Source organism: Aquarana catesbeiana, linkage group LG11 (genome assembly GCF_042186555.1).
Source record: "Aquarana catesbeiana isolate 2022-GZ linkage group LG11, ASM4218655v1, whole genome shotgun sequence".
Taxonomy (NCBI): domain Eukaryota; kingdom Metazoa; phylum Chordata; class Amphibia; order Anura; family Ranidae; genus Aquarana; species Aquarana catesbeiana.
The window spans coordinates 204137177-204155822 of record NC_133334.1 but is presented as its reverse complement, the minus strand read 5'-3'; the positions used below and the strand labels follow the sequence as shown (position 1 = coordinate 204155822).

At 44.1% G+C, this 18646-nt stretch overlaps 1 protein-coding gene across 2 annotated transcripts in view; it reads left to right on the top strand.

The window, feature by feature from the left end:
• EDC4 (enhancer of mRNA decapping 4) overlaps nt 1-18646 on the top strand; it is a 470500-nt gene that overhangs the window by 109712 nt on the left and 342142 nt on the right. For both annotated transcript variants that reach the window (XM_073605174.1, XM_073605175.1), the window contains exon 5: nt 6249-6435. In XM_073605174.1, coding sequence (XP_073461275.1) covers nt 6249-6435 — 187 coding nt within the window. The remainder of the gene's footprint in view (nt 1-6248; nt 6436-18646) is intronic.

Here is an 18646-nt window from a genome sequence, read left to right as displayed (position 1 = left end):
AGCATGGGATCTATTTGAAGTGAGTTTGTGTACAACAATGAGGTTTGAATCCCATTGTTTGTACACAAAAGCCTGGGCCCTGTCTTGTCTGGTCTTCTCACAGATGTGTGAAGATACTATCTTCCGGCCTGCATAGATACAAGCTAAGTGATATATATATTCCTAATTACAATATTTTACAGCTATTAATGGAGATTTCACATAAACTCATAAGGCAACACAGTGAAGCAACTCCAAAACATCAGTGAACCTCCACCTGTTTTGACTGTAGGGACTGTATTCTTTTCTTTAAAGGCCTCATCTTTTTCTGCTAAACAGAAAGATGGGCTTTACTATGTTCCCGCTAGCTCCACGGTTGTGTCCCCCTATCCCCCTACTTTGGTGGTCAGAGGGAAGTGGGTGTGCATCTGGGACTCTGGTGCTGGTCGGTCCTGGGGGGGGGTGTCGTGGTGGTGGTCTGTGGTAGCGCTGGCAGGCAGGCATTAATGTTTCTTTTGTCCCTTTAGGCCCAGGACAAGAACACAGAGAAGTCCAAATCCCCACACAGCTCCAAGAAGTGCCCCTCATGCAGGTCCACCATGGGTGATTCCTGGACCAAGGTGCTTTGTAAGGAGTGCATTGAAGGCTTAGTGGGAGAGCATTCAGCAAAGCAGAGTACAAACTTGGCAGCGTCCAGAGATGATCTTCCTAGCACCTTTCAATCTTTTTGAGAGTCGTTTTTGAGTTTCTAGCTTCCGCAACCCCAGGTTAATCCTCCGCCAGCGCAGCAGAGCATTGCACCTGGTCCAGCGGTTTCCGCCACCAGTGGAAGCTTACCAGGTGGCACCAGAGAGGAACTAGAGCAAGAACCTGATAGTGTGTGCTCAGACTCCCTAGTGGGAGTCAGAGGGAGCCTCTAGGTACAAGCTCTCCCTGGAGGAAGTGGAGGATCTCCTGGGAGCCATCCACACCACCTTAGGCATCCAGAAGGAGAAAAAGTCACTTGCTCCACGACCAGATGTACGAGGTTCTGGGGAAACCTAATTGGAGGGTCTTTCCAGTCCATGGCTGGTAGAATCTGTTAAAGAATGGCGAGACCCTGAAAGGAAGCCCTCTTTTTTTTTTTTTTTTTTTTTTTTTTTTTTTTTTTTTTTCCCTATGGCCTTGAAGAGATTTCCCTTTGTGGAGGATGACGCGGCTGTCTGGAACAAGTCTCCTAGGCTGTACGCAGGTTTCTCCCAGGTGTCCAGAAAAACTGAGCTGGCCTTTTGAGAACATGGGGTTGCTAGCTGACCCCATAAATAAAAGGATGGACTCCCTCCTGAAAGACCTCGGACTCTTCCTTAGGAAATCTCAAGCCTGCCACGGCAGTCACGGTGGTGGCTTGCAACATGGAGTTTTGGTTGACGCTAATAAAGGCGCATATTGAAGCTGGGACCTCGAAGGAAACTATACTATCTTCCTTTCCTATGCTTTTGAGAGGGGTAGCGCACATCGCAGATGCCTCGGAGTCGGTACACATGTCTACAACGTCCTTTGCTCTGGCCAACTCGGCCAGAAGCGCTCTCTAGCTTTAAAACTTGCAAGGGGGATAGTGCATCCAAAGTGAAACTCTGTGGGGTATCGCTCAGAGGAGATCTGCTGTTTGGTCCAGATTTGGAGGCTGTTCTAGATCGGACGGCCGACAAGAAGGTCTTTCCCATCAAGAGGAAGTTTGGGGAACAGGCTAAAAGGAAATCTCGCCCACAGAAGAAATTTGTGACCCCCCAGGGGTGAGGGTCAGAAAATATTTTGGCGCCACAACAGCAGGGGTCGCGGGGGGGAGTGTTTTTTCGCCCTCTTGAACAGCCCTGAAAGACCCACGGTGGGAGAAAGACTGGGGGCTTTCCTCCTGCAGTGGGAGTCGGTCACCTCCAATCAATTTGTCCTGGGAATTGTAAGTAGGCTGAAGGTACTGGCTGGAATTTTCAAGTCCTCCCCCACACACAGGCTTCTTGTCACAGACCTTCCAAGGTGTGCAAAGAAGGAGTCTGCTCTTCTATCCTCCCTGGAAGAACTGGAGCAGCAGGAGGTAGTGGTGTGGGTTCTGGCAGGGGAGATTGGCAGAAGGTTCTACTCCCACGTCATTGTTGTACGCAAACTCACAGGAAAATTCAGACTCATTTTAAACCTGAAACCTCTTGATCGTTCAGTAATCTACAGGAAGTTCTGCATGGACTCAGTCATTCCAGTGAAGGCACTGCTACATGACGTCCATAGACTTAAGAGACGCCTACCTGTATATTACCATCGCAGAGCGCAGTCCAAAGTTTCTCAGGTTGGCCTTAAGATCCGCGAAGGAGACGTTCCAGCTGCAATTCCGCTCTCTTAATTTTGGCCCATTCCCCACCCCACCGCATTTTTGCAAAAGTCATGGTGGAGACCCTGCCTTTTTTGTGACTCGGAGGCATTTCCGTGATCGTATATCTGGACGATCTCCTCCTGTTTGCTCCCTCCCCGGAGCATTTGGTCCAGGATCTGCAGGTTGCAAGAAGCATTTTGGAAATTCTATGAGGCTCTTGAACCTAGTATAATCCAATCTGGTCCCATCCCAGAGGGTCACCTTCTTAGGTTACATATTGGACTCAACCCAGCGGAGGGTCTTTCTCTCCCAAGAAAAAAAACAAAAGATGGACAAGGCGATGGCATTGTTAAAGGGCAGTCGCCAGATCTTGATGGAACAGGCCATGTCAGCCTTAGGTTTGCTGACGGCTGTCCTCCCTGCGGTGCAGTGGGCAGGTCTACACTTTTGCCCATTGTAGCGGTTCATCCTTCGGGTTTGGGACCACAGTCAGAGGTCCTTGGACTCTACGTGTCAAGTACCAGGACAAATAAAGAGATCTTTGTGGTGGTGGAGGAAGTCTGCAAACTTGTCTCACAACCTGGAATGGGTGCTGCCGGTATCCGGGACCGTCTCAACAGATGCAAGCAGCATCGGCTGGGGAGCACACCTAGGTCCACAGCTGGTGCAGGGTTCTTGGAGAGTGGATGCTGCGAAGTGGTCTTCGAATTGAAGGGAGTTGAGGGCAATTGCACTGGCTTTTTTTTAGAGCCTTCCACCGGGAGCTCCACGGACAACACGTACAGGTCTGCTCGGACAACTCTTCAGCGGTTGCCTGTATCAACCAAGGGGGGATCCTGGCGGAAGCTATTTTCAAGTGGGCTGAAGCCACGGTGCTGTTCCTCCTCAGCGGTGCATCTGTAAGGGGAGTTGAACCAGCTGGCAGACTTCCTCAGCAGGATGACTGGGTCCTGAGTCAGGACGTCTCCAAGATGATCACTTGAAGATGGGGGGTCCCATGTGTGGACTTCTTCGCTTCGAGAGAGAATGCGAAAACTTACCCTTTTCTCCCTAAACAGATGGGACGGGGCGATCGGGTGGATGTACTCTCTGAGCTGGCGTTTTACCAGATATGCGCCGCCCCCCTGCAGCAATATCCACAGTGCTGACGGAAGACACAAATCTGATCCGAATAGCGCCACACTGGCTGTGGTTTTCCGTCCTGAAAGATCTGGCTGTGGAGCCCCCCTGGATCTTGCCAGTCCGGGCAGACCTTTCTCAGGGTCCGATCTGTTGTCCCCAGTTGGAGAGGTGGTATCTGGCAGCCTGGTTACTGAGGAGGAAATGCTGAGGGGTAAAGGTTTCTCTGACCGGTTGGTGGCGACCCTTCTAGGTTACAGGAAAAAGGATACGCACGCAATTTACCTAAAAGTCTGGAAACCGTTTAATACTTGGTGCGCAGAAGGCTCCTTTGACGTACACAGCCCAGTGGCTGTACTAGAATTCCTGCAAAGTGGGGCAGACAAGGGGCTAGCCCATAGCACTCTGAAAGGCCAGGTTTCTGCTCTGAGCATTTTTCTGGAAGAGCAGCTAGCGGTGAACGCCCTAAGCAGGCAAAGAACCAGTTAGCTCCCCCCTCCCCCTTTCTATGTGTGATTTATCTCTGGTGTTACAGGCTCTTCCAGGGTAACCCTTCGAGCCAATGGCGTCTTGTGCAGTCAAGTTGATAACTCTTAAGACTTTTTTTTTTTTTTTTTTTTAAAGTAGCGATCACTACTGAAAGGAGGATTAGTGAGCTGGGAAGCCCTTTCGATCATGGCGCCTTTTCTTCAAATTTTTGCAGATTGAGTGCTGTTTAAGACAGATCCGGCCATTTTTGCCAAAAATGGCTTTTAGATTCCACAAAAGCCAAGAAATCGTTTTGCCTACTTTTTGTTCAAATCCTGTGAGAAAACAGGAGCATATTTTTCACAGGCTAGACGAGGTGTGTTCTAAGGTGCTTGGATAGTACAGAGCAGTTCAGAAAGTGATTCCTTTTTTGTTTCCTTTTCCTGGGCTAGGAGGGAGTCGAGGGAAATGGAGGTCCCGGAAGGTATCAGGGCCTATTCTACCAGGGTTATGGCGACATTGCATGCAGAGTTGGCTGGTGCTACACCGGAGCAAAGCTGTAGAGCAGCAATGTGGTCAAGCTTTACCACCTTTGCTAAGCACTACAGGCTGGATTTGTTATCTGCCAAAGACCAGGCCTTTGGGCCTAAAGTTCTTTAAGTTGTAGTCCCACCCTAGCCTAAGTGCTCATTTATCCTCTGTCCTGAAAGATGAAAGGCGGAAAATCTAAGTTACACTTACCGTTAACGTCTTTTCCAAGAGTCTTTCAGGACAGCACCGGTACCCACCCAATTAAGGGTTCGTCACTGGAAGGTTCTGACATACGATAATCGGGAAAGTGAAGGTTGGTATGGTATGTTGTGTCTCACTGGCCGGAGGTACTCGTGGAGAACTAAAGGGCCGGTGGGGCGTGTGGCTTAAAGCTCTATTGGATGCAGTGTTTCCCGAGAAGGGAAGAGCCGAAGTCTCTCAAAGGTGGGTGTCCAGTTGGGAAAAGGAACCTTTCCAATCTGAGACCTGGAGTAGTTGGTGAAAGAGTGGTCCATAATTCCAGTAGAGTGGTGTAAGAAACTCATTGATGGTTACAGGAATGATTTGTTGTTTTTTTTTTTCCCCTCGGGTGTGCTACCAAATATTTGAGGGGGCCAATAATCTTGTCTGGTCCATTTTTGGAGTTTTGCGTGGAAAGTGTCAGATTTGTCTTTTTGTTTCTTCACTTTTTGTCCTACCAATACAAACAAAAGAAATAAATGTGAAAATGCCTAAACATTTGTAATTGCAACAATGTTCTGGGCGAAGAGTGGTGCATTATCTGACAAATGCAGGGGTGCCAATATTTCTGGCCATGACTGTATGTACACATTTGCGTTCAAAAGTTTGCCTCCCCTTGAAAAATTGGCAATATACGGTACCGTTTTTAAAAAGGAACATGAGTAGGCAGGCAAAACACATTTCTTTTATTATGGTATTCATATTCAACTGTAGGCCGTAACAGAATGGCACAATCATAAAACAAAACATTGGAACAAGTACACAAATGAAATGACCCCTGTTCAAAACTTAGCATACCCTTAGTCCTTAAAACTGTGTATTGCCCCCTTTAGCATGAATGACAGCGTGCAGTCTTTTTTTTGTAATTGTCTGCGGCCTCGATTTCTTGCAGTTGTTATAGCTGTCTGTCTAGACAAAATGCCTCCAGGTCATGCAAAGTCTTTGATCGTCTTGCATGAGCCTCCTGTTTTGAACCCCTCCCCAGATTGGTTAGATCATATTAAGGTCAGGGGACTGTGATGGACACTCCAGAACCTTCACCTTTTTACTGTTTTATAATGTTCCATTAGCTTGTTATGCAGGTCTTTTGTTCTTTTCTGCCCCCCCCCAATGGCTCAGTTTATAGCCTGCTCAGTGCGTCCATGTGAGAGCTAACAAACTCTCTATTTATACACAGACACTAATTGCAATTTGGGAAATTAACCTTTTTATTGCCTTTCTTACCTGTGTGTGTCTACCAAGGCCAAACATTTAAGGGTATGTTAACTTTTTTGATCAGGGGCATTTGGGTGATTTCTGTTATGATTTAAAAAGGGGCCAACCAACTATGTGATAATAAATGGCTTTTTATGATCACTATTCTTAAATAAAAGATAGTTTTTTGGCATGATCAGTCATATTTTCAATTTAGATGCCAAAATGTCATGATTTTTGCCAGGATATACAACCTTTTGCGCACAACTGTATCTAAAGCTAGTTCAATTAAACTTTACATTTTACTTGAATTGTTACTATAGTACATGTCTGACAGCTAAGACTTAAAAGTATGTTTTCTCCTTTCTTTTAAAAGGTTCAAATGGATCAGCTATGATACGCGTCCTAAGTGTTACGACAGCTGACAGAATACTGCTAAAAGGTATCACAGGAAGTGTAACAGACTTGGCATTTGCTCACCTGAACTCCAACCAGCTAGCTTGTCTGGATGAAGCAGGAAATCTTTTTGTGTGGCGACTTAAAATGGAAGGTGGAAAGATACAGTATCCTTTTTTTTTTTCTTTTACTACAGGTACATATTTGCAGTGGATCATAAATACTGAGAAACGTTGGCCCCCATCCACACTTAGTCCGACTTCAAATCATACGTCTTCAATTGAAGTTGCAAAATTTCAAAGCTGCAGGTCACTGCGACTTCAGGTGCAAATTTGCTGACATCTGTTTGACTTCATGCACACATGTCTATGCAAGTCACAGCTGAAATTGCAAAAAATAGTGCAGCAACCTTTTTTCTTAAATCAGTACTACACCTCAGTCGCACCGATTCAACCACTTCAGCCCTGATTCTGAGATTTGGCTTTTACAAGTTAAAAACTTTTGTTTGCTAGAAAATTACTTAGAACCCCCAAACATTATATATTTTTTCTTTCTAACACCCTAGAGAATAAAATGGCGGTCGTTGCAATACTTTCTGTCACGCCGTATTTGCGCAGCAGTCTTACAAGTGCTTTTTTTTTTTTTTTTTTTAAATACACTCTTTTTGAATAAAAAAATAACACAACAGTAAAGTTAGCCCATTTTTTTATATTGTGAAAGATAATGTTTCGCCGAGTAAATTGATACCCAACATGTTACGCTTCAAAATTTTGCCCGCTCGTGGAATGGCGACAAACTTTTACCTATAAAAATCTCCATAGGCGATGTTTAAAAAATTCTACAGGTTGCATGTTTTGAGTTAGAGGAGATCTAGGGCTAGAATTATTGCTTTCGCTCTAACGATCGCAGCGATACCTCACATGTGTGGTTTGAACACCGTTTTCATATGCGGGCGCTACTCACGTATGCGTTCGCTTCTTTTTTTCTTATTAATTTTACCTTTTTTTTATTTTTTGCACTGCTCTTTTTAAAAAAAGTCACTTTTATTCCTATTACAAAGAATGTCAAAAAGACCTCAGATCTCATATTTATACTAAAATGCAATAATGAAAAAAAAAAAATAGTCTCTTTTAAGAGCTATGGACCGAAGTCACATTTTGAGGTCGCTTTAGCCCTGCAATGGTATGGAGACGGGAGAGGCCATCTTCCCCTCATCTCTATACCACAGAGGAGAGTGTACCCGATCGCCTTCGTCGCCAGTGGTTCCGGTAAGCAGCAGATGGCACCGGAGCGCGGTGGGAGGGGGGCCTCTCCCGTCGCCGATAAGGGATCTTGCTGCGAATCCGCCGCAGAGACCACCTTTATCTGCAAATAGAACGCCCGCTGAAGGAGAGGATACTGGGGTTATGGTAGCTAGCTGCTGCCATAATGATACCCCTATTCAAAGTACCGACATATACCTACAGCGAGCGGTCCTTAAGTGGTTAAAGAGTTGCATTGTTGACAATAGGGTGCAACTTGTCATGCAATTTGTACCTGTCAAATCGCATGACAAGTCACACTGATGTGAATAGGGGCTTAAGGTAGAGAACAAAAGGAATATTGCCAGTAATAAGGGTAAGGGGGTACCACATCCTAATGGTTTTCTTAGAAAAAGGCAAGCAATCACTATTAGGCCTTTCTCGGTAGCACTTGCACATAAAACTTCAATATGTATAAAAACCTGAATATTTTATTACAGTGTTATTTAAAAGGTGATTTTACAAAACGACCTAAAACGTGATGCAACCCTACGCGACTGAGGTGGTCCCTAAACACAATCCAATAGTAATTAAACTGTCAGAAAACAGATGCGAGTAATATGCAGGAAAATGTAACATCCAACAGCATCAAATCCTCTAGAAAGTTCACCATGATTATCACTTCTTTAGGAGAAGTAGGGGAAGCATCCAGTCTCCATAAATAAAGACAGACCATTTCATAAAATTTAACTAGCTGTGTGCGAAAAATGACCCATCTGTATTTTTTAGACTGCAAACAGATAAAGGAAAAAAGTATCCTAAATGGAATTTTTGTGACGCAACATGTGTTAAAATACAATTTTATTTTATTCGTGCCATCCTCTTCATGTCAACTACTACTTCTCCGGTGCAGATGGTGGTTTTACCTCTGTGTATTTGGGACTTTGTGACTTTTCGTGCATCGATTCATTTCAGAGCCCTGTACTTAGTGGTGGATTAAGTACCACAGAAAAGTTTTGGAGATCTGGTTTGTGGGGTTGTCAGGGACATGGCCGTCCTAGTACTGGCAATGTTGCCCAGACCCTCCATGGATGCCCATGGAGGATCCTGAGACATGCACGAGTGTGCGCTGTGCATTGGCGCGCATCGAACGCGCAATATGTTTTTAAACCAGCCTGTGACCACAGGACGTTGTTGGATTATCTTCTCAGTTTCCTTGTGTACTTGACCTTGCTTCCTGATCTGTGAATACCGTTGTGACCCGGCTTGCCTTGACCTCTCTTCCTGATCTCCTGATTTGACCCTTGGCCTGCTTCTGGACTCCGCTTCTGCATCCTGATCTCCCGGCTTGACCTTTGGCTTGTTTCTGGACCCTGCCTGTGCATGACCTCTGCTTGCCCCTGTACTCTCTCTGGACTGATTTATCAGTGTATGACCCCTGGCCTGTCTCCTGGTTTCTCCTTTTACCTGAACACTGCAAGTTCTGCTTTTCCAGCATTGACCATCCCTCAGTGGCTGAGCTCCTTGGACTGCAAACAAACACCTGGCCAACCGTGCTTCTTTGGGCACCGCGCTTCCTGTTCCCAAATCCAGGAACGCGCTGCACTTAGCCGCAAGGGGAGCCCTCTTAGCATCTCAAACTCCATACCCGCATCTGACGGGTTTTTGCGCGGGGCTCATCCCTTTTTCATACAAGAATTAATACTTTTATTTCAATTGAAATGGCACATTAGGAGATCTAATGATCACCTGGGAACCTTCAAACAAGTTGGGGATACTTATTTAAGCTTGTGCCCTGTGTGTGTGTGTGTGTGTGTTTTGTGACATTATGAAAGGCGAGGCGTTTGGATGCACCTTGCATGCGTTCTTATGCAGGGAACTAAGGTGGAATGTGGTCCATGTTTTTCAGGCCACCTTGGCAGTGTTGGTTCTGGACCTATTTTTGCGGTCCACTTATGACCACCAGCAGGTGGTATAAATAAAGCAGGACTGGAGCAAGCGATTGCTTTTGGCCTGGGACTCAGGAAGCCATACCAAAGAGAGCTACTGATGTGGGGTTTGCTGTGTGAGAAAGTTTTGCTTTATCTTAGTTTTTTTTGTGGGTGACTGGGAGAAGCCCTTCCCCTGTGAGTTAGGAACCAGAAATGTTTAGTGCCTAGATGACAAGGATTTATTTTCAGTTTTGTTTGATTTTATTTTTTTATGCAACTTTTTAAACTAAAACTTAAAAACAAGATTTTAAGAAAATCTGCCGCCTGGACTATCATTTTCCCAGGCAAGGTGATCCCACATATGGTGAATTTGGGTGGGCAACTTCCTGAGCAAGTGGAAAGATGGAGGATGTAATAAGAGCCCTGCTGCAGGCCAATGCAGCCCAGTAGGGAAGAAACCGCCAGTTCGCAGAGACCACTGCCGAGTGGCAGGAGGCAAATCGTCCGTTTGAGGAGGCCTTGCTGGAATTAAAGAAGGGGTCTGCAGGTGGAACAGAAAAATGATGCGTGCCAGCTATTGTGAACTGAAGGTATACAGGTCAAAAAAACGTCGCCCAAACCTGTATTACCACCTCTGCGCTAAACTTTAAATACCACGGCCCTATCGGAGCTGCCACTTAAATGATAAGATATATATATATATATATATATATAAACTGAATTCACCCAAAAGGTATGTAGGGATGAATAGTGGCGCTACCCCCCAAATGGTGGGAATACACCAGACACTTCTATACACACCAGTCTACTACAGTGAGCCCAGGAGTGTACTGGATACAGCTATTACCTGCAGAAGTTTACACCTGCAGATGATGTGGAAGTTTACCTCACAACTTTTGAAAGAGTTGTTCAGGACGGATGGCAAAAAAAAGCTATGGGGGAGACTGCTAGCGTCTTTTCTGACAGGTGAACCCCAAAAGGCCTATTATGACCTGGAACCAGATCTTACCCAGGATTATGAGATGCCTGCACGCCTGGGCATTGCCATTGTGGTCCGGGTGCATCAGTGCTCGTACTGTACGGACAAGCCACCTTGCTCCCAGATGTTTTACTTTCTACACCTCACCAGGAAGTGGCTGCTGCCAGAGACTTTGTCAGCCCCTAAGATTGTGGAGTGTGTGGTCATGGACTGCTATTTACACTTTCTCCCTGCCACTTTGAGGAAGTGGGTCAGGCATGGGGACCCTAAGACTGCAAACTAGCTGGTGGACCTGGTGGAGAGATATACTGCAGCTGAGCACTTGTTGAATCCATCTGTGCTCCACCCCAATGTCTCTAGGAGTGAAAAACCACCCGGAGCATCTGGTAAGACAGTTCCAGGGTTCAAGGGCTCGGGGAAAAATTACAAGACTGTTGCTATGGATCATGAGACTGTGGGCTCAGAACCTCGAGACTGGCCAAATAGGTCAGGAAGGTCTCCTGAGGCTGTTTAGAGGACTGGGTACAGAACACATAAAATGTTATCGTTGCCATGCTTTAGGTCATATTGCTGCTACCTGTTCCCTAAATGGTGAACCAATGCAATGTGATAATGCTTATTTAAAAAAAGTTGTTTTGCACAGATGGCATGTACTGTATCATGTCAGGGACACATGGAAAAACAAATGTGTATAATTTAATTTGATGGAAAGCCAGTCACTACTCTGCTAGATTCTGGTAGTGTTGTGACATTAGTCAAAGGTGATTTTGTAATTCCTGCAAAGTTGCACCCTAGCACTGGGGTTATTTGCATACATGGTGGCACGCTACCTGACTGCTGTGGTTGAGATTGATACCTCTTGGGGCACTGTGACACATTCAGTGGAGGTGGTATCTTAACTGCTTTATGAAGCCTTAGTAGGGAAATATGTTCTGTACTTTTGGAGTTTGTGGGAAAACAAAAGCAGTCAGTAGGACAGAGCACCCCCTGCTGAGGAAACACTGGAACTCGGGAGCCTTTTGATTGCCAAATTGAAAGGAAAACTGTTGGTGTGTTCAAGGAAGGAGTAGTTCCTTTTTATGTAATGGCTGGGGAGCAGGAGGAGCTGGAATCCAGCTTGAGGATAATGAACAAGAAATGATCTTTGAGTCTAATAACGAGAGTGAAAATTGTATAGTAAGGAATACGGTGCTAAATATGATCAAAAAGATCTCTCTGGCAGACTGGGGAGCAGCAATACCTTTGAGTGTCTGAGCACTGCTATACGAAGACTCCAAAAGGCAAGTTAAAATTAGCTGGCTGCAAAGAGAAGTGAAAATCAGGGATATTCACAAAGTGGTCTGGAATTGTAGGAGATTCCCATGGTTATGTTGACTAGGAAACCTTCTACCAATTGGGTAAAAAAAAAAAAAAAAAAACACAGTACAGCCATCACATCTAAGAAATTAATGCACAAGTTATCAATTAAGCGGCAATCCTATCATGAGGTGGTGGTGTGAGGCCCTTTGAATCGCTTCCGTAATCAATGTTTGGATTACACATGCTTTGTTAAATTAGTACCACAGTATCTGAGTCCATACATTCTGGTAAGTGCAATTCCCGTTTTTTTGGTGGTAAATATTCACGTACGGGTGTGTCATATGGACTATCAACATTGTCATCCACGATCTTTCTGATCATATTGGAAATTTTCACCTTGGATTTTTTTGTATATGAACTGATTATTTTCTTTTTTTTTTGCTATTTGGCACTTGCACTTATAATGATCTATGGTTAGTGAAAATATTATTGTGTATTTACATATGTTTATAATAAGTGGACAGAATGTGGTGCCTGACTTGGAAGTTAGGAAAGATGACTTTTGTAAGGAACAACTAAGAGATTCCACATTTGATAGCGCCAGAGAAAACATTAGAATGATTGATGGGGAACCCATTGAACCTAATGTAGGGTTGTCTTTTCCCTACATGGCTCCTAAAAATAACTTGCTTTATCAAATGGTAAAGCAAGGGGACGAGGAGGTAGAGCAGCTAGTGGTTCCCAAACCCTTTCGCCGGATGGTATTTGATTTAGTTTATCATCATATAATGGGTGATAAGGAGAGAAGAGAATAACCCAGAGATTTTGTCCTGGGTTACATGCAGATGTCAAAGAATATTGTGAGTCATGCCCAGAGTGTCGGTATTCTGCGCCATCACCCCATTTTTGCAGTCTGCTGGTACCGTTGACGATAATTGAGGTGCCTTTTTGAAAGAATTGGCATGGATCTGTTGGGACCAGTAGTAAAGTCTCCCCGGGACCATCAGCACATACTGGTAATACTGGGCTATGCCACGCGTTATCCTCAAGCCATTCCCTTGTGTAATACCTCAGCTAAGGCTATTGCCATAGCGTGTCCAAGTATTTAATCGTGTGGGTATTCCTATACCTGGACCTGTAGGTAAAGCTATATTAACATATCAAGGCACACCATTTATGTCCAGAGTCACTTAAGAAAAATCTCCCATCTCCGTACCTCTGTATACCGCCAGCAAATAATGGTTTTGTGGAGAGATTTAACAAGACGTTCAAAAACATGTTAAAGGTGGTGGACAAAGCGCAGTTTAAGGTTAAACCGCTTCTCCAATCTCATAGTGTGTCCCCATGTCCTCTTACACTACTTGAGACTGAATAGTTTTTTTCCTATACTGGGATCGCCATTGAGGTATTTGTAGAAAGCAAGAGGGTAATGGGACTTTAAATGACGTGCATGATTACATGCACTTCCATCCCTAAATTGGAAATGGGAGGGGGTTTTTGTAAAGCGCTATCATATCTCCTCTCAAGCGTAGTTTCTCCAGCGAGATTAGATTTAGTGCTTGCAGGTATTCCTCATAATCTAGTAATCCACTTTTGAATTACTTTATGGTAGACATCTTAGGGGATTGATACATGTTGCAAAAGAAACGTGGGAGAGAGAGACCACACCTTTTTATAGAAGCGTCAATGAACATATCTCACTGATGCAAGATAGATTTGCAGTTGTCATGCCACTTGTACGGGAACATATGAAGCAACCCCAGGAGGCCCAGAGAAGGGTTTATAATCGGGGTGCCAAGACTTGGATTTTCAACCCTGGGGATAGTGTGCTAGTACTAGTCCCCACAGTATAGAGTAAATTCCTAGCAAAGTGGCAATGTCCCTTTTTGACATTATGGAAAGAGTAGGGGGAGTAAACTGGCAAGGTCCCTTTTTGACATGGCAAGAGTAGGGGATGTAAACTACAAAGTTTACCAGCCAGGGAAATGGAAACCAGAGCAAATATATCATGTTAATCTCTTGAAACCTTGGAAGGAGGGGGTGGTTGTTATGCGACATTTCTGAAAGGCGAGGTGGTTTATGGATGCTATGTATCACCTCGCATGCGTTCATCTGCAGGGAACTAAGGTGGAATTTTGGCCTCCTTTTGCAGTGTTGGTTTCGGACCAGGTTTTGAGGTCCACTAGTGACCAACAGGTGGTATAAATAAAGTAGGACTTGAGCGAGAGATTGCTCTTGACCTTGGACTCGGGAAGCCAAAAACCTGAAAAAGCTTGCGTTAACCAGAATGTTTAGTTACTGCCTGGATGGCAAGTATTTATTTTCTGTTTTGTTTGATTTTTATGCAACCTTTTTAAATAAAACTGGCTCCAAGTCAGATTTAAAAAAAAAACAAAAAACTGCTGTCTGGACTATTTTTTTCCCCAAGGAAGGTGATCCCCATTTGAGCTAATCCCCACTGTGTATGTATACAGTGCCTTGAAAAAGTGTTCATACCCCTTGAAATTTTCCACATTTTGTCATGTTACAACCAAAAAAGTAAATATATTTTTGGGGGATTGTATGCGATAGACCAACACGAAGTGGAAGGAAAGTGATAAATGGTTTTCATTTTTTTTTTTTTGCAAATATCTGAAAAGTGTGGCATGCATTTGTATTGAGCCCCCCTGAGTCAATACTGCGAAGAACCACCTTTCGCTGCAATTACAGCTGCAAGTCTTTTGGGGTATGTCTCTACCAGCTTTGCACATCTAGAAAGTGACATTTTGGCCATTCTTCTTGGCAAAATAGCTCAAGCTCTGTCAGATTGGAAAGAGAAGCATCTAGGAACAGCAATTTTCAAGTCTTGCCACAGATTCTCATTTGCATTTAGGTCTCGACTTTCACTGGGCTATTCTTACACATGAATATGCTTTTACATAGTTACATAGTAGGTGAGGTTGAAAAAAAGACACAAGTCCATCAAGTCCAACCTATGTGTGTGATTATGTTGTCAGTATTACATTATATATCCCTGTATGTTGCAGTCATTCCGGTGCTTATCTAATAGTTTCTTGAAGCTATCGATGTTCCCCGCTGAGACCACCACCTGTGGAAGGGAATTCCACATCCTTGCCACTCTTACAGTAAAGAACCCTCTACGTAGTTTAAGGTTAAACCTCTTTTCTTCTAATTTTAATGAGTGGCCGTGAGTCTTGTTAAACTCTCTTCTGCGAAAAAGTTTTATTTCTATTTTAGGGTCACCAGTATGGTATTTGTATATTGAAATCATATCCCCTCTCAAGCGTCCCTTCTCCAGAGAGAATAAGTTCAGTGCTCGCAACCTTTCCTCATAACTAAGATCCTCCAGACCCTTTATTAGCTTTGTTGCCCTTCTTTGTACTCGCTCCATTTCCAGTAGATCCTTCCTGAGGACTGGTGCCCAGAACTGGACAGCATACCCCAGGTGCTGCCGGACCAGAGTCTTGTAGAGTGGGAGAATTATCATTTTATCTCTGGAGTTGATCCCCTTTTTAATGCATGCCAATATGTTTGCTTTGTTAGCAGCAGCTTGGCATTGCATGCCATTGCTGAGCCTATCATCTACTAGGACCCCCAGGTCCTTTTTCCATCCTAGATTCCCTCAGAGGTTCTCCCCCAGTGTATAGATTGCATTCATATTTTTGCCACCCAAATGCATTATTTTAAATTTTTTTCATTGAACCTCATTTACTATGTAGTTGCCCACCACATTAATTTGTTCAGATCTTTTTGCAAGGTTTCCACATCCTGCGGAGAAGTTATTGCCCTGCTTAGCTTAGTATCGTCTGCAAATACAGAGATTGAACTGTTTTTCCCATCCTCCAGGTCATTTATGAACAAATTAAATAGGATTGGTCCCAGCACAGAACCCTGGGGAACCCCACTACCCACCCCTGACCATTCCGAGTACTCCCCATTTATCACCACCCTCTGAACTCGCCCTTGTAGCCAGTTTTCAATCCATGTACTCACCCTATGGTCCATGCCAACGGACCTTATTTTGTACAGTAAACACTTATGGGGGACTGTCAAATGCTTTTGCAAAATCCAGATACACCACGTCTACGGGCCTTCCTTTATCTAGATGGCAACTCACCTCCTCATAGAAGGTTAGTAGATTGGTTTGGCAAGAACGATTCTTCATGAATCCATGCTGATTACTGCTAATGATACCATTCTTATTACTAAAATCTTGTATATAGTCCCTTATCCCCTCCAAGAGTTTACATACTATTGATGTTAGGCTAACTGGTCTGTAATTCCCAGGGATGTATTTTGGGCCCTTTTTAAATATTGGTGCTACATTGGCTTTTCTCCAATCAGCTGGTACCATTCCAGTCAGTAGACTGTCTGTAAAAATTAGTAACAACGGTCTGGCAATCACTTGACTGAGTTACCTAAGTACCCTCGGATGCAAGCGAATCTGGTCCCGGTGATTTATTAATGTTAAGTTTCTCAAGTCTAATTTTAATTCTGTCCTCTGTTAACCATGGAGGTTCTTCCTGTGTTGTCATGAGGATAAACACTGCAGTTTTGGTTACTGAAGCCCCCCCGATTCACACGTGAAGACTGAAGTGAAGAATAAATTCAATACCTTCGCCATCTCCCCATCCTTTGTAACCAGATGTCCTTCCTCATTCTTTATGGGGCCAATATGGTCTGTCCTCCCCTTTTTTACTGTTTACATACTTAAAGAATTTCTTTGATCTAAACCATTCCATTGTAGCTCTGGCTGGATGTTTAGGTTTGTCCTGCTGGAAGGTGAACCTCCACCCCAGTCAAGTCTTTTGCAGACTTGTAACTAAGATTGTTCTGTATTTGGCTCCATCCATCTTCTCATCAACTGACCAGTTTCCCTGTCCCTGCTGAAGAAACGCAACCCCAACAACATTATACTGCCACCACCATGTTTCACTGTGGGGATGGTGTGTTCAGGGTGATGTGCAGTGTTTTCCGCCACACATAGCGTTTTGCTTTTAGGCCAAAAAGTTCAATTTTGGTCTCATCTGACCCGAGCACCTTCTTCAACATGTTTGTGTCCCCCACATGGCTTCTCACAAACTGCAAACAGGACTTCTTCTGGCTTTCTTTAAACAATGGCTTTCTTCTTGCTACTCTTCCATAAAGTCCAGATTTGTAGCATGTACAATTAATAGTTGTCCTGTGCACAGATTCTCCCACTTGAGCTGTGAATCTCTGCTGCTCCTCCAGAGTTACCATGGGCCTCTTGGCTGCTTCTCTCATTTAATGCTCTCCTTGTCCGGCCTTTCAGTTTCGGTGGACAACCATGTCTTGGTAGGTTTGCAGTTGTGCCATACTCTTACCATTTTCAGATGGATTGAATAGTTCTCCGTGAGATGTTCAAAGCTTGGGATGTTTTTTTTTTTTTTTTTATAACCTAACACTGCTTTAAACTTCTTCACAACTTTATCCCTGACCTGTCTGGTGTGTTCCTTGGCCTTAATGATGCTGTTTGTTCACTAAGGTTCTCTAACAAGCCTCTGAAGGCTTCACAGAACAGCTGCATTTATACTTAGATTAAATTACACACATGTGGACTCTATTTACTAATTAGGTGACTTCTGAAGACAATTGGTTCCAGTAGATTTTAGTTAGGGGTATGAGAGTAAAGAGGGCTGAATACAAATGCACGCCACACTTATCAGATATTTATGTGTAAAAAACTTTGAAAACCATTTATCATTTTATTTTCGTTCCACTTCACAAATATGTGCCACTTTGTGTTGGTCTATCACATAAAATCCCAATAAAATACATTTACGTTTTTGGTTGTAACGTGACAAAATGTGGAAAATTTCAAGGGGTGTGAATACTTTTTCAAGGCACTGTGTGTTTGTGTATGTGTGTGTGTGTGTGTGTGTAATCTCTCATAAGTATTGGAACGCCTGTCTTTTACACGCACATGAACTTTGATGGCATCCTAGTCTAAGGCCTGGTTCACACCTATGCATTTTTTTTTGTGCATTTTCAGTTTTTCAGAAACACACTATAGTCCTTTTAACATGGTTTCCTATGGTTCAGGAGTGTGTCTATGGGAATGTTTGACGATTCTTCCAGAAATGCTTTTGTGAGGTCAGGTACTGATGTGAAGGAGAAGGCCTGGCTCGCAATCTCCGCTCTAATTCTTCCCAAAAGTGTTCTATCTGTTTGAGGTCAGAACTGTGCAGGGCAGTCAAGTTCCTCCATCCCAATCTTGCTCATCCATGTCTTTTATGGACCTTGTTTGTACACTGATGCGCAGTCTTGTTGGAACACAAAGGGGCCATCCCCAAAGTGTTCCCACAAAGTTGGGAGCATGAAATTGTCCAAAATTTCTTGGTATGCTGATGGCCTTAAGAGTTCCCTTCACTGGAACTAAGGGGTCAAGCCCAACCCCTGAAAATCAACCCATCATAATCCCCCCCCCCCCCCCCCCCCCCCACCAAATGATTTGGACCCGTGCACAAAGCAAGGTCCATATAGACATGGATTAGTGAGTTGGGGGTGGAGGAACTTGACTGGCCTGCACAGCGTCCTGACCTCAACTCGATAAAACACCTTTGGGATGAATTAGAGTGGAGAATGTGAGCCAGGCCTTCTCGTCCACATCAGTACTACAGAAGCAAATACTCTTGCGCACAGGTGTGTAAGCTAGATGATCCCAAGGATTCAGAAAGGACAGTTAATTTCGGCCTTGCTGCTCTCCAGGATGGGATTATCCTAGTAGTAAACGATTAGAAAGAAAAAGAGAGCGCACCGGCCTAGTGCATTATCCTTGAGAATTTTTTTTTAATTAAAAACAAGATTAAAATCTACTCACAAAGGTAGGAAGAAAATAACGCACTGTATACAGTCACAAGGCGATTAATCCGCTGGTAGCAGTTTCCAGGTCCTAGGAAGAGGACAT